Genomic DNA, 15,411 nt, shown 5'->3' on the forward strand with positions numbered 1-15,411 from the left:
CTGCGAGGTTAGCTTTGATGGGACAGCTGGAGAGGAACAGCATGGTGTAAGCCTATAGCACCTATGACCCTCAGTGCTGGAGGATAGAACACAGCAGGATGGAGCGGGTCGCCTCAGAAATGTGGCTCCTGCCTCCAGGCCCCGTCCCAGTGGATGTGAGCGCTCGTAAATCTGTCTTTTGTGAGCAGAAACAGAGCTGGGAGACAGAGGTCACGGGGATGCTCACGTTCAGGTCACGCATGTCCTTAAACCACAAGAACTGTGTTTGCATTTCCACCCAGGCGTAAACAGAGACGGTGTGGTGAAGCAAATAAACGGACATGACCCGAGAAAAGGCATGCCGAAACCATGTGTGGCCGTGTTAGCATGAGCGTAAATACAGGCTATTGACTAATTTAACTGCTACTGTTTGTAGAGTTTGCAAAACGTCATTCATTGGTCTTTCTATAGCAAGTGTAGGATCAATCCTAAAAAGCTACTGTAACGACATGAGTCAAATATAAGGTGACCAGAAGTCCCAGTTTACCCGTGACAGTCCCTGTTTGAGTACTTTGTCCCACGTCCCAATAGATCCTCCAAAACCACTGATTTGTCCCAGTTGTCTCGGTTTTTTATAGTCTCCGAAATAACACACTTCACTTTAAAATTCATGTTTTTGGCCCCTGTGAATATTAATCACCAAGTATTAACCAATTAAAAGTCTCAATTCGAACACCTTCTCAATAGGGATTGGTGCATGTCATGAGAGGTTAATAGTTTTACCATTCAGCGTGGGAGAAGACTTGGACCATTTGGAACCACTGCGTAATAGTCCCGAAATGTGTCCCAGTTTTTTAGTAGGGAAATCTGGTCACCCAAGCCAAATAATAACTTTTAATGCTAAACCTCTACGGTCAATATTCCTGCTTAACGCTCTTTATGATGAGACAAATAACTCTTACACACCTCACATTACGCCTTCAGTACATTTCCATTATTGTACAACACAGCCCGCAAAGATCACAGCACTGGTGCACCCAGTACACACTGTACATAGCAAGTCAGATTGTTTATAAAACACTTCCACCCTTTCAGCAAACACAATCTACATTGATGTATTGTTTTGTGCACTCAGATTTCGGCAGTAGAAGAGTTTTATTCTGTAAATGGCTCATAAACGAACCTCACTTTAATGGTCTTTCATTAAAACTCATACAGTGTTGCATCTGTCAGCACCTGTGCACTCTGTTTCTGTGGTGAGCTCATGTGTCAGCCGAAATTTAATTAAATATGGTTAGCTTTAGCAATGTTAGCGGTTAGGGATCAACCGTTTTTATGTCCATTAGTTATTGGTGATGTCGTTTTGTAATGCAGGGTTCACGCAAGTAAGGCTGCAAATATTCTTTCCAGCAGAGAAGCAGGTGCTATTGAAGAACCAACAGAGTAAGAACAAATATAGGTCTTTCGTCTACAAAATATGTTATTGAAGATCATCTTGTTATTTGGTTACTATTTGTTAAGGCTAACCAAGTAAGACATTTAAAAAAAAAAAAATCTGTTACCTGACAGATGGGTGAGTCCTTTGTGGCTCAGGCCGTTGCTGTGGAGCGACGCGGACCGGGACAGGGGGGCGCATCGGGTCGGAACAGGGACAAAAGTGGGGTCTAAATCCAGGATGAGTTGATTCAACTGCTCTATGGACTCATCGATATCTGTAGCCAGCGTTGCCAGTTCCTCGTCTTGGCAGGGCGACGGGGACTGCGTGTCTGTCCCGTCCTCCAGTAAACCCCTCTGCACCGCCTGCCTGCTGCTGGACCCTCTCAAAGGCGCATCAGGAGCGCCCGCAGCACCAGGCCCGTCACCCCTTCCCTCAATGCGCTGTCCCACTATTTCAGAGCCAGTTGCATCGACGGCATTGACAACTTTCTGGTGTCGCTGGACCCACGATTGGGTTGAGTCCTCTTTGCACTGAACGGGCTGCTCCTCGGACGACAGGGAGCACAGGCTACTCGAGCTCGGCCTCTCCAAAGCAGATCGCAGCTCCTCTTCATCATCCAAAATGTCAGTCTCCCGCTCGGTGGACGACGTCTCCCCGTTGACAGTGTGCCCCAAGCCGGACTCGTCACCGGCGATCTCCCCCTCGCTGGACAATGTCAGTTCAGTCATCACCCTTGCATAAGACTGCACCACCTCCAAATCAGGAAAATGAGATCCCACCTTTCCAGGTTTATAGTCCTGTGCAGTTGCTCTTCCCTGAAAAGTCCTGGTTGGGCCCTGGGAGGCCACTGATAGGCCCGAGTCCGTGCTGCCGGAGGGGAAGCGCTCACTACTGCTGGGAGGACTGTGGGACAGGCTGAACGGGGCCACCTCTTTAGAGCTAGTCTTCCTCACTTTGGCGTATACACCGTCATTCAATGGAGAACCTAGGAAAAGGAAAACATTTTCATTAAATTATACATAAAAGTTAGTGCCACTTCCCAAATGCCAATGACATTCAACAATATTAAAGCGGAGAACTGAGAATCAAACTCTGAAAACACTGATGCTGAGAAAGCGCACACGCAGCATATTGTATGTGCTTAAACCCCACTGGTCTATGGTTTTAGAGCAGCTCTTTGGCAAACTGTGATCTGAAGGTGATCTGATGTAAATCCTGGTTTAGACCAGCTTTAGTCCTCCTCTAATCTGGAAATAAAAAAGAGATATTTTTGCTTCAAAGACTTTGATTCACTCATAATTCAACAGGAAAAGGAAATGACATCTTTGTGGAAATACACCAAAATGCTGGAGAACCACTGGACTGGTAGCTCCAGAACCTGTTAAAGCTCCAAAAGTTTTAAAAGCCGTCAACTGGACTGTGTTGTTTGAGCTGAGGAGGCGTCGTCTCTCACGCTCATACTGTATTCCCCATATCACAACACATTCATAGTTCATGTTGACTGATGACAAATCTGGCTTAATCTGACATTTTACTGTTGTTGCCTTCGTGCCTGTGGGATACTAGATATTCACCATGTGACTGGCACAGTGTTAATATCCCAAGACTTCAATTACACAGTACTGACATTTCTACTTTTCCTTGAATAGTAAAAATGTTTCATATGGGAATTGATTCTGAAAAAGCCAAAGTCATGAAACACAGAACCTGCATCAAACCAACTGTTGAAACATGTTATTTCTCTCGTCGACTTCCATAACATGAATGACACCCTTTCCTCCTTTACACTGAGTGGACAATGTACGGGGTAGTAACATTATCTGTGCCTCTGCCAGCGTCTCTTTGAGTTATGATGACACAAATGCACAAACAATACCTGTTTGGAGCCCTGCCATCGCATCAGACGTATTTCTGGCCTGATAACACAGGGGAACATTGTGAGGCGCTGGCGGATGCATGTATATAACAGTTGTGCATATGTGCGTGTGTCTGTGTATACACGTCACGCAAAGGACATGTCTGTCAGTGTCACTGAGGTCAGGAGCTGATTACACAGTTTTTTTCCACTCTGACTGTACTGACAAGGTGACACTATGAAAAACCTCTGAGAGCAAAACCAAATACATTTTCTGTTCGACGAGTGATATTTAACCTTCGTAAGAAATGGACTTGTAGCAAAGATGATATTTCAACAGGCAACAGATATAGTTTCCTTTTCTCTGAATACTTTATTACAAACATTGTGTTGTAAATAGTGTAAATACTTTATGTCCATGTTTGTTTGTTTGTTTTAAACATTTATTGTCTTAAATGTACAAGGACTACGGATGGAAAGTAGCCCATGGCTAAATCTGGCACATTTACACAAAGTTACTGTACTGAGTGTTCATTAATGTGCACTGTCCTCTTCAAATAAACAAATTAAGTAAAGTAAAGTTTGTTAAAAAGAGAAAAAGATGAGCTTCTCCCTGGACCTCCAAGGAGTATGATTAAACACCAGAGGTGCTCTTAGGGGCAGGAAAAGTTATGAAAAAAATGGGAAAACACACTGTTTAAAGTTAGAATGCATTTATCTTTTATGTCTAAATGGCCAAACATAGCTCCTATGGCTGTGCTTGCCCATTTAGACGTGTAATAAATTGTTTGTTTTTTCTCTTATTTATTTGCAAACTGTGTTCCACAAGTTCTTGGCTCTTTATTTGGTTCAAAAATGATCAAACAAATCTATAAATGTGACTTCCATGTGAGTTGTTTCGCCAAGACACCATCCCCTGTATTAACACATAAGCATTCAGACCCAATATTGCATATCCACTAAGGAACCACCTATAGGGGAACAAATACTTCCTGAACCCACTGTATCTTACAAGGAAGGTTGCCTCTTAAGAACAGACACGAAGCCATTATGTTTGCTACTACAATACGTACAGCGCATACCACAGCAGCGTGCATCCCCTTAGGTCCAGAGAGGCAATAAAATTCAAATACCAGACACGCATGGTAAAAACCTCACAGCTGGTCACATACGCACAGGCATTGAGGAGCACATTCGGGAAACACTGTTAACCTGAGAAAGTCGAATCTAAAAAATACAAAGAGAAATACGAGTAACTTTACCATGACTGCACTTTCACTGTTTTGCAGCCTTAGAAACAGGATGCTGGCTCGGAGAAGTCCCGGTGGGAGTCGCAAAAAGAGGAAGGCGAAACAGATGACCGGCCGAAAGGAAGCAAGGACAAGGACAGATAAAGTCAAGGTATCTAAACTTTAGCTCCACAAAAAAAAAAAAGTGGGAAAAGTGGCTTCTAATGAGTCTCCTCCTGCGCCCTGGGAGTCCGTCGCTGCGCTGCTCGGGCTGCCACCAGAAGACAAGCAAAGAACATTCCTCCTCTTAAGGTGCTAACAACCCCCCCCCCCCACCCACCCCCAAAAGAAATCTCTCCCTCTCTCACCCCCTGCGCACATTTACTCACTCACGCAGCTCTGTTTTTGCCTCTGCGTCTCTGTCACAGCTTCAACTGTTTGCAATCCCCGCCTCCATAGTCACTTTTGAAACTCCTCTGCCCCCCCCCCCTCTCTCCTGGCTGCGCATGCCCCCTTCCCCTACCTCCCTCCCGCATCCTGTCCCACCATCGCACTGACACAGGTAACAGAGCGTGGAGCAAGCGCAGGAGGAGGAGGAGGGGGGGGGGGAGGAGGAGGGGGGGTGGGGGCTCTTATGCCTTGAGGGGAGAAGGAAGGGAGAAAGAATTTGTGAAGGAAAAAGAGGGAGAGAGAGGTGGATCATTCACCAGCCAGCAGGCGCGACGGGCAGGTGAGAAAGACTTGGGTGCACTTTCGCAGCAAAAAAAACACAAAGCACAAGAGGACCTTGAGCCGGCCAATTATGGAGCGGGGAATGTAAACATGGAGGCGGGGATTTTTTTCGGTGTGGGTGCGTGCGGGTGCTTGGGGGGATGGGTGCGCAACCTGACCAACTTGAACCTGGAAGCTTGGAAGGAGATAAAGCAAAGAAGAGGAAACAGGAGATGGAGCGATAAGCGGCCGAGCGTGTGCCGTGAATCGGGCAGGAGGAGTTCATTTCAGCAGGTCAAAATGAAAGAGAAATGTCCAGTGGCGCAGATTGGCAGCCACGCTTGTGTCAGTCTACCCCATGGGTGTCAAACATACGGCCCGCGGGCCGGATCAGGCCGGCAAGATGATTTAATCCGGCCCCTGCCCTGTAGAGCATAAATTCCAGAGTATGTAAAAAAAAAAAAATAAGTCTCTAGCCCAGTCCTGTGTGGAGTTATGAATTTTTAAAGAGTAACCAGAATGCTCATTCTAGCCACTAGAGGGCATTAAATAAATAAAAAAAAGGATAGAGTTCCACACGTGCCAGCAGAGGGCACTGACAAAATAAGAGCTCAGGATATGAACAACACATTATAGAGCCATGTGGTAAATGGACAGTCTGCCCCAGGGCGGCTGTGGCTTCAATAACAGTTTACCAGCACCAAGTGAATGAATAATGACTACTGCACTTTCAGGAACTTGTGACACAGGCTTGTAAAGTGCAATACAAGTGTGAGCCGTTGTCATTAATGAAGCTTCAGTCAAGTTGGGGCTTTGATCAAATCACAACTTATTATTATTCATTTATTGGAAACATTTTCTCTATTATATGTGGCCCGCGACCCGCCGTGGGAGCTGAATTTCGGCCCGCGACCCAAAATGAGTTTGACACCCCTGGTCTACCCCATGGCAGCTATAGCTACTTACATACCTTACCACAGGAAAGCAACGAGGGAATAAGTAATTGTTCCTTTTGAAGCACTTGTTGCTCATTTGTGAAAAGTGTTATAGGCAACATGTAAAAATTGTCAAGGCCGTACGGAAAAAATGTATAGTTGATTAAATGTATTATAGATTAAAAAAAAAGAAAAATGAATTTGGATGAAAAAAAACCCAAAACTTTTAAACAGCATTTTCATCAAAAACCCAAAACAACAACAGCATTAAAATAGTTGCTCAGGGGGCTGGCACGTTCATTTCAAATGCATGCGTGAGTGTGGGCGGTTAGCATAATGGTGGTGCCTCTATGTGTGTCTACATGGCACTTTTTGCGGCATGTCTCTCCCCGAAGGTCGGTCTATCCAAATTACACGGCAGGATGGTGCAGATTTAGCAACGGCATAAAACAGCTGGAACTGCCGCCTCCAGACCCCTGCTTTAGTGTGATTGTCTCCTCCGTCTTCATGTGTGTCTTTGTGTGTTTATTCAAAGTGAGGACAGACGCCTGAATAACAGCCGCCTCCCGAAATGTATAGGTCTGGCTTCTGTGGAGATCACTGTCATTGTGCCATTCCTGCAAGAGGCATTTGGAGCCTGCGACAGTCGGGAGGATGACCACGAAGCTGACCACAGGCCAAACGTGATATAAAAACACCAGATCAAGTACAAGGCATCTACTATTATATTATAGATAGAAAAAACTCAATACATCTACCAGAACACCGGAAACACATTTTACATATTAACACTTCATAAAGTCCTCAATGCATATAACAGCTGCATTCACCAAAAACAAAGCCACACCAGATAACAGTAATCCAGCTCCTTATGGTTCCTGATATAATTTTTCTGGGAAAAAAAGAAAAGAAAATCTCTCTAGCTTCTTCTCTCTCCATCTAAGGATTTACAGAGAACAGCTGCATGCTGCTGCTGGACTGAATGATACACACAGTGAAATCTTGTCTGAAGAGACAAATAAATCCAATCGCGTTTGTAAAGCTTGGCGGTCTATTTCGGAGTTTAAACAACAGGCCCATGACAACATTAGTTTTAGAGATCTGCAGCAGTCAAACAAAGCAGACTATGACCAATGGAACTCCGTCCTATCTGTCTTCTATGCAGTCATCTTGCCCCGATGTTTTGCTGGGACAGATGGTTCTCATTCAGGTAACAATAATGCATCAGTCGCAGCTCTTTTCCACTCAGCTCTACCATTTCATGCATCGTCCATCCACTCTCTGGTAAGCTTAACTAAGGCAGAAGAAAGACAGAAAGTGTGGCTGCCAATCTGCATCTACTGTATGCCTCCTCCGACCACCAACAACATCACAGTCACAAATCAATCTAGGTAGGTAACGTGCCCTGCCCAAGCACACAACAACAGTGCGCACTGGCTGGAGCAGGAATTGAACACCAGTCGACTTTTGAAAGTGACACAGCCAAGTAGAGTCTGTTGTGGTAGTTATCATGTGGAAAAGGCAACTAAAAATGTCACCACTCAACATTGACATTTAGCTATTGTTGCCATTATGTGACATCATCTGCATACCATCTCTATTACTCCTACAACCTTTTTCCCCCCAAAAGTTCAAGTATAAAGTATTACAGTGTGATTTGTATGAATATTTTAGCTCTAACTAAAAGCTGCAGTCAAAACCGTTACTGACACAGGTAAACGCGCTCAGATAAATTGGACTATTTTTCATGCGGTTAAACAGTTAGAAAAGGCCACAACAATCTAAAAGTTACATCTCCAAGCAGCAGAACATTGGCATTTTAACTTGAAAGGCATGAAAGGTCACCTGAGCCGTTTATTTATACCCCATTGTGTCTGGGTTTTTTTTTTTTTTTATCTCTACCTGCCTTTCCTGTCCATTCCAGGCTGATAACACTGAGAATACACTGAGAAAGCAATATTCACTTCACACAGATTGAAAACAACCTTACCCGTTCCCAAACTGGAGCAGTCTTGATAGGAGTCTCGTCTGACCACAGGGTCCAGTGTGTCATAGTCCACTGTCACACTGCGCCCATTGTGCCACAGCTCTCTGCCTGTGCCAAACAGATGGAATTCTTTATTCAGTTTTCAATACAGACCCTGTGTATCTGATTGTATCCTAGAGGTGACGAAACTGTAGTAAATCATTAATTACCTCAGTCACTTAAAGGATGAAGGCAGAAGTCTAGAAGTTGTTACAAAAAGCGTGTGTCCGTGCAGCGCGTGTGTGTGCGTGTGTGCTTCCCTGTCTGCAGTGTCCGCAATCTGGATTCTTGTCAGATAAGTTTGTGAGATAAAGTCTCAAATGACTTCCTGTTGGGAGCATGCATGGGCTGTTAAGGAGCGAGCGTGCAGAAGTGTGGACAGAACTGGCTCGGCAAGACTGCCCCCTTCTGGGTTAATGCAGTCATTCATACACTAGTATTTTTACGAGGCCACACTAAGATAAATTTATACACTTGAAGAGCACTATATATTTGGACTTTTCTGTGATTTGTATTGTGCAATTTACGTATTGGAAAACGTCCACAAGATGTAAACCTTTTTCATAACTGCTGTTCAACCAGACTGTACCTATGGGGTATATAGAATTGTCCCATTCCCCCAGCTAATGACTAGGGCAGCACAATATATCACAAAAATATTGTATCGCGATATTAGGTGATGCAATATCCGTATAGCGAGAAGCCACAATATATATCGCAACATCACTAAAGCCTCGATACATTTTTTGTTCAAGTATATTTTAATCTCGTTGTGAGCTGATGTTGTGCTTTTTAAAGGAATAGGCCACCGTTTTTACATACTTATATATGTTCTTACCTTAGCTTTGACGAGTTCTTTAGGACCTGTCTGATCTTCACCCGTGCCTTCAGTCACGTAAACACAGCGCAGACGACGTTAGCATTTAGCCTCTCCCCCTCTCCACTATAGCTCCAAAACTGGTCAAGATAGAAGCTACCAAGCTCTTCCACGTTTTCCCTATTTAAATATGGTTACGTGAAGTGTTCCACTACAAAGTATAATTACACAAAATTAAATTAAATTCGAAATCCGCGCAGTAATCTTCACTTTACTGCGCAGTAATCTTCACTTTACTGTGCGGATGCCAAATTACTCCTGGTATTATTACGCCTTACAATATAGTTCCCCCTTTTATCCACTTAAAAAATCCACATTGTTTAATTTTGTGTAATTATACTTTGTAGTGTAACACTTCACGTAACCATATTTAAATAGGGAAAACGTGGAAGAGCTTGGTAGCTTCTATCTTGACCTGTTTTGGAGCTATAGAGGAGAGGGGGAGAGGCTAAATGCTAACGCCGTCTGTGCTGTGTTTACATGACTGAAGGTACGGGTGAAGATCAGACGGGTCCTAAAGAACTCGTCAAAGCTCAGGTAAGAACATATCTCAGTGTGTAAAAACGGTGACCTATTCCTTTAAGTCTTGTTTGTGTTTAATTAGAATGGAACATATCGTATTGAAATGGTTTGGTGAAATATCGCAATAATATCATTATCACGATATTGCACAGCGGTATCGCATATCGCAAGTAACTTCAATATCGTGCCGCCCTACTTACGACGACATAGAGCAAAAAGTATATACAGTAGTATTTTACCATCGATCTCTCATTGGGTAGATCCTGGCAAATTCATCTGATTGAAATGGTGCTTATTTTTGCCACTACCCCATATTTGTCAAAGGTTGGTGATTTATTATATGTGAAATCGGATTGAACTTCTTGTATGTCCTGTCACATGCACATCCAACACAAACCACTAAAAGGAGAATGCAGGCATCTCCACATTTGGAAATTATGAAAACAAAACAAAAAAAAAGCAGCAATGTCTGGCTCCTGGTCCAACAGCTGAAACACATTCATCTCTGATATTTCTCTTCCTCTCTCTCATTCCAGCAGTGACTTTTGCTACATACCAACGATGCATTCCTACCACCACTTTATAACAACGCGATCATTTAAAGGTGCTTTTGGTGGATCTGAATGTACCTGCAATCTTCTCCGGGCTGTCTGAAAAGAACATCTCCACTTTTCCATTTTCCGGGAATCTGGGATCTGGAATTAAAACACACACACACACACATACGCACAAAGATAGTTACTACGTGCACGGCGGTAGTGGTGCTGTATCCAAGTGCGCCTCACACCTGGACTGCAGCGCAGCGATAAGGCGCCAAGGTTAGGCCAGGTATTTGCACAGACGGAGGAGCCGGGAAGGAGATTTATGCTATCTGTTACACGCTGATAATTCAATACAGTGGAGCTGGCAGCACGTTAAAGAAGAAGGCAGCAGCGGGTCATAAATACCTTCACTGGCGCAGTCCAAGTCGGCTTTAAAGAAAGTGAGAGAGTGCCCGTGAACCAGGCCCGTGTGAAACTGCAGGCGGAAGACGACCTGCCGGCTGGACGACCTGCTGTCTTTGTCGTAGCAAACCACCTAAAACAGGATGAAACAAAAAAAAAGAAAGAAACATAGTGCAAGTGTCCAAGTATGCAGCTTTTTTTAAACACATGAGAGCTCATTCTACAAACATTACCTTTAAATACTTCCAGCACTTACACGTACAGTATGTTTGCATTGGATTTGGATGAATAAAGGATATTATTTTTGTTCCTTCAAACTGACACTTACCATAATGTCCCCTTTAAGCAGCTGAGCGGGCTGGAGCACAAAGTAAAGCCGGTCAGTCTGTGCCGCATTTACATGACTGAAAAATAGACGTCACACAATACTTGACAGCATTTACAGAAGGCGGCGTTTTTAACCGAGCGCATTTTCTCCAGTTCGGCTTTACCTAAATCTAAAAGCTCCTCAACTGGGGAGCAATAGTGTAGCGCCTTATCTGAACGCCAAGACCTACAAAACTGATTGTAGTAGCAGTAGTATAGTTTATTTGAGCAGTTAACATTTTCTCTTTCTCCAAGGTTTCACAATCATGCAGTTAATGGAAGCTCAAAGGGAGTCGACTGAAGCGAAAAGCTTATAAGTGACTACCTCTTGTTCATGTAAATTACATTTGCTATTCATGATTTTACAGTTATGCATTATGTTTACTTTACATTTACATAGGGCTGCTCGATTATTGAAAAAAAAAAATAATCACGATTATTTTTGTCATTTATTATTTTTATCATGTTGAAATCACGATTATTCAAACGATTATTTGTTGCCTTTAAAAAAAAAAAAGGCTTATTTTATTTATATATTTATAAATTAAAAAAAACTATGCTGAATATTTTCTGTTTTCTGAACAGTCATAAAAGTACAAATGATTTAAAGTATGCCTCGATTAAGGAGAGGTCTCTGTTTCACACCTGCCCCCTGCTGGCCAGCCCACACATATTCGCCTCTTTTTCGTCTCTTTTTTTTGTCATGTTTTTGAGGGTTTTTGTCGCTTTTCCGGCCCGATTTTTGTCGACCCTTTTGTCATGTTTTTGACGCTTTTCTTGTTGCTTTCTTGTCGCTCGTGTGTCGCTTTTATGTTATATTTTGGAGAAACTGGAGGAAATGTGCTTGGTTCAGGGGGGGGGGGGGTGAACTGAACACGTGCACATTTTCATCTAAAAAGAAAACAATTATGCAAACAAGCCATTGCTTAATTAAGAAGTTATATACGTACAATTGCTTTGACTTACTAGACAGCAGACGTGCACACAGCCTGCAGACTCTGGTAAACTCGCAGAAAGAGACAGCATCCTGTAAAGTGTAACACATACTAGATTCAGATGGATCAGACAACATGGACATTTACTCATTTGGTCAAGCAGCTTTTTATAAAGAACAGATGGATGCATGCAAACACAATTCTCACAACTGAAATTAAATAAAAGGAAGCAGCAGGGAGACAAGCTGTTGATGTTCAATGTACAAGTCGTGTCACCCATAAGGATAAAAATGATCGTGTTTTATTGTGTTTTACTAGATCAAATGTAAAAATTACGCAACATACCGTAGCTTTAAGATCAGAATGAAAACGGATACAAGCACAAGTCACTTTAACAAAGAAGCAAGAATTAAGTTTAAATCAAATGTAAATACAATTTGTCAGTGTGAAAAACCTACAGTGGAGTTGTTTCTGCACTCACCTCCATCACGTCTTATGCTGGGCAGGCTGTGCAGAACCACGCAGAGGAGGAAGGACGGATTGGGACTCATCCTTAAGCCCCCTTTGAGCATGCTCCCCAGCATCCACACATACCTGAGGGGCAGAGTGTGTCAGCTGACGGCGCTGGAGTCATTATAGTCAGCTGACCGCGGCAGAGGTCGGCCAGAGACTTACCGCTTCTGAGACGGGGTCATGAGCGAGGCCAGTTTGTCCTGAAAGAATCTCCTCATGGCGAAGTGGTCCAGAGAAAGGTCTGCACTGAGAGAGAGGGAATTTCTCATTTTGCTGGTATTCCATTCTGTTAATAACATGCCAAATACAGTATAATACGATTTCAGATGTTATTCGAAGTTATAGGAAGCAGCTGGAGATATTTTCCTTCTTTCTATTGTGATAAGAAAAGCGATTAAATACATATTAACACCAAGACATTACCTGAGCACAGCCTAGTGCATTTCTATTTACCCAACAACTCCTTCAACTATGACATCTCACATGAACTTTTAAAAACACTGCACTCGGTCTGCAGCGAAATTGAAAGTAAATACATTTGCAGGTGGCAACAGCAGGAGCCGAGGCTGAAAATAAAATAACGGCCTTAAGTTCAAAGTCTCCTCGGCTGCCCTTCCCCTGAAAAGGCCTCCTTTGTCTCTGACTGAAGAATGTCCAACAGCAAATGTCTGTCGGCTGAGCTGAGTTTAACAAAATAAGGTGCCCCTGACATCAATGAAGAATGAGAGGGATAACAGAAGCACAATAAGACTCTATCAAGACTCTCTGTTGACTTGCTGTACAAGCCTGCTTTTCTGTTAAGCCGATTGAAAATCCATCACTTTTGGATCATTTGCGGCGTACAAAATGCTTCAGCAAAAGGATAGTTGTTGGCACAATCAATAAAGTATATATATTTAAAAAAAAACGCCTGACTCGCCTTCCTTAAAACTCCCTGCCACTGGTCATTAATACTGCATTAGTGGCATTACCTGGAGGACAAGTTGCTGAAATGGATGTAGGAAGCCAACAACACTCCAATCAGGCCTTTCCCTCCCTGATGTTGACAGAGAAATATCATGATGACAAAAAGAACTTTTAGAATAGTGTGCGACGACGTGTTTCTTTTTACCCGACAGTGAAGAACTAGGACGTGCTTGTGGTGCCGGTGCAGCCAGTTCTCCATCGCTGTGCACACATTGATGATCTGGTCCAGGTTCGGAGCCAATTGGTCCGTCCAGCCAGTGTCCACAACCTGACGCAAAAATACAGAAATCCATTCACTGCTCACGTTATGTACTGAATATATCTCAGTGTTACTATAGGTGGAAAACCAAATATTACCTTTTGGGGCAATCTGCAGAGAGCATCGTTCATCTTTGAGAGATTAATGAACTGGAAGAGTCAAAGAAGAACGTGAGTATGTACATTGACATCAATTGAGATCGCACAGTGCAGGGAACTGTTTCGAAGGATATCATATGGTAATGTTACACGTTTTGGCTGCAGTTTACTTCAGAGTACATGACATAATAATAACATGGTAAAAGGAAGGAAATAGCATGGTCTGGATTGCTGGGAATTAAGTATTTTGCATCCTTATTATCTAAGTGAACACTAACCATGTTTCCTGGTAAGTTTTATTGCTTCATAAAATATATTATGATTTAGAATATATTAAAATGCATTTAACATTTATTTGACACATACCCTACAAAATTATGTAGCATTTGATTCAGAGTTTATACAGTCAAATGAATGTTTTTAATGCAATTCTAATGCCACAAATGAAGAAAAACTCTGCGCAGTGAATTTCTTAAAGCAACACCGTGCAACATTTCACTCATTTATTTTATTACAGATATTTTATCGTTGTAAAATGCCTAATAAATCCACAAACAAACATTTGTGTTTGCTCTGAGCGCTTCACCTCTCCTCAGACATGATTGTAACTTTACTGGGAGTGGGACGTCTTCAGCTCATTTCCATGGAGATGTTGACTAATGGCAACCAAATATGAGATTTAAATAGGTGAGGTCCTCATCTAGACCCATTCTTTGATTGTCCACTGCAAAGATAGCCATTTGTGTGTTGAGCTGGTCATTAGGAGCATGTTTTGTATCAGTATGATCCAAAATGTTACACAGTGTGCCTTTAAGATTCAACAGAGGAGAGAGAAATGGTCAAAATGGGCCACTGCAACATGTTTTTGACCATACTTTCGGCATTTTCTGTGACAGTTTAAAGACTTTTAAGGCCTTGATTTTGACATAATTCTTTTGAACGACTTTTAAGGCCTTGATTTTGACACAATTCTTTTGAATGACTTTTAAGGCCTTGATTTTGACATAATTCTTTTTAATGACTTTAAATGCGCCGCGAAAGCCCTGTGGTTTGGTGGATCATATTTGCTTATAGGCGTCAGAGCTTACCATGTAGTCGTGTCCATGTTTGGAATGCAGCATGTGCGTGATCTGACTCAGGTTGTGCAGGTAGGAGTCCTCGGAGCACTGGTTGGGACACACCACGGTGATGATCCGTTCTGTGATGTAGGTCAAATCAATTGGCAGCGCCTCCTCCATGGCCGACTCAAGTCACATGGGGCTGAGGGGAGACAAAAGTGAAGGAGATAAGTCACGGAGCATCTGACTGCAGGTCGACGTATTTTTAGATGTAGAATGTGCCAAAACAACAACCTGAATTAAATACAGTTGTGTGGAGTAAATAGGAACATGGAGAAATTATTTGCCATATTGCCTGTAGTAATAACATCAGTGACGGGGCAATTTTATGGAAAAAAGTTAGCATTTGGGACCTTGGGACAAAACCAAGATGATTTTTTACTAAATCACATATCAGACTTGCATTCCTAACACCATAATTGATATAAGGCACTGAACACATTCTGACATGTTTTTTTTTGTTTTATCCATCTCTTCTTCAAACTCAACTACATTTGCCCCTGCCAGTTTTTATCCCTCTGACATTTTCCCAGGATTTATTTTAGGGATCCCCAGAAAGTGAAAACTCCCACATTCCTGAGCAAAACCATGGAAAGCCTGAATTGTCCGGTGTGGGCAGGTTGTGCAGTGCTGCTGAAGC

General features: G+C 42.8%; 1 protein-coding gene and 1 long non-coding RNA gene across 3 annotated transcripts in view; one reads left to right on the plus strand and one right to left on the minus strand.

Annotated features, from left to right (window-relative positions):
• The window catches only part of LOC306976637, a 54,062-nt gene extending 49,237 nt beyond the window's left edge, over window positions 1–4,825 (plus strand). For both annotated transcript variants that reach the window (XR_013793780.1, XR_013793781.1), the window contains one exon: window positions 4,562–4,825. This is a non-coding gene — a long non-coding RNA (uncharacterized lncRNA). The remainder of the gene's footprint in view (window positions 1–4,561) is intronic.
• The window catches only part of tns3.2 (tensin 3, tandem duplicate 2), a 35,384-nt gene extending 20,459 nt beyond the window's left edge, over window positions 1–14,925 (minus strand). Inside the window, exons 1-12 of the mRNA XM_079574615.1 lie at window positions 14,742–14,925; window positions 13,654–13,704; window positions 13,442–13,564; window positions 13,302–13,366; window positions 12,493–12,576; window positions 12,299–12,411; window positions 11,849–11,909; window positions 10,845–10,920; window positions 10,520–10,649; window positions 10,202–10,267; window positions 8,138–8,242; window positions 1,542–2,402 (exon numbers count right to left, since the gene is read on the minus strand). Of these exons, the coding sequence (XP_079430741.1) occupies window positions 1,542–2,402; window positions 8,138–8,242; window positions 10,202–10,267; window positions 10,520–10,649; window positions 10,845–10,920; window positions 11,849–11,909; window positions 12,299–12,411; window positions 12,493–12,576; window positions 13,302–13,366; window positions 13,442–13,564; window positions 13,654–13,704; window positions 14,742–14,891 (1,885 nt within the window). The 5' untranslated portion in view covers window positions 14,892–14,925. The remainder of the gene's footprint in view (window positions 1–1,541; window positions 2,403–8,137; window positions 8,243–10,201; window positions 10,268–10,519; window positions 10,650–10,844; window positions 10,921–11,848; window positions 11,910–12,298; window positions 12,412–12,492; window positions 12,577–13,301; window positions 13,367–13,441; window positions 13,565–13,653; window positions 13,705–14,741) is intronic.
• Between the last annotated feature and the right edge of the window lie 486 nt (window positions 14,926–15,411).

This window comes from Gobius niger, assembly GCF_951799975.1.
Source record: "Gobius niger genome assembly, chromosome: 17".
NCBI classification, from domain to species: domain Eukaryota; kingdom Metazoa; phylum Chordata; class Actinopteri; order Gobiiformes; family Gobiidae; genus Gobius; species Gobius niger.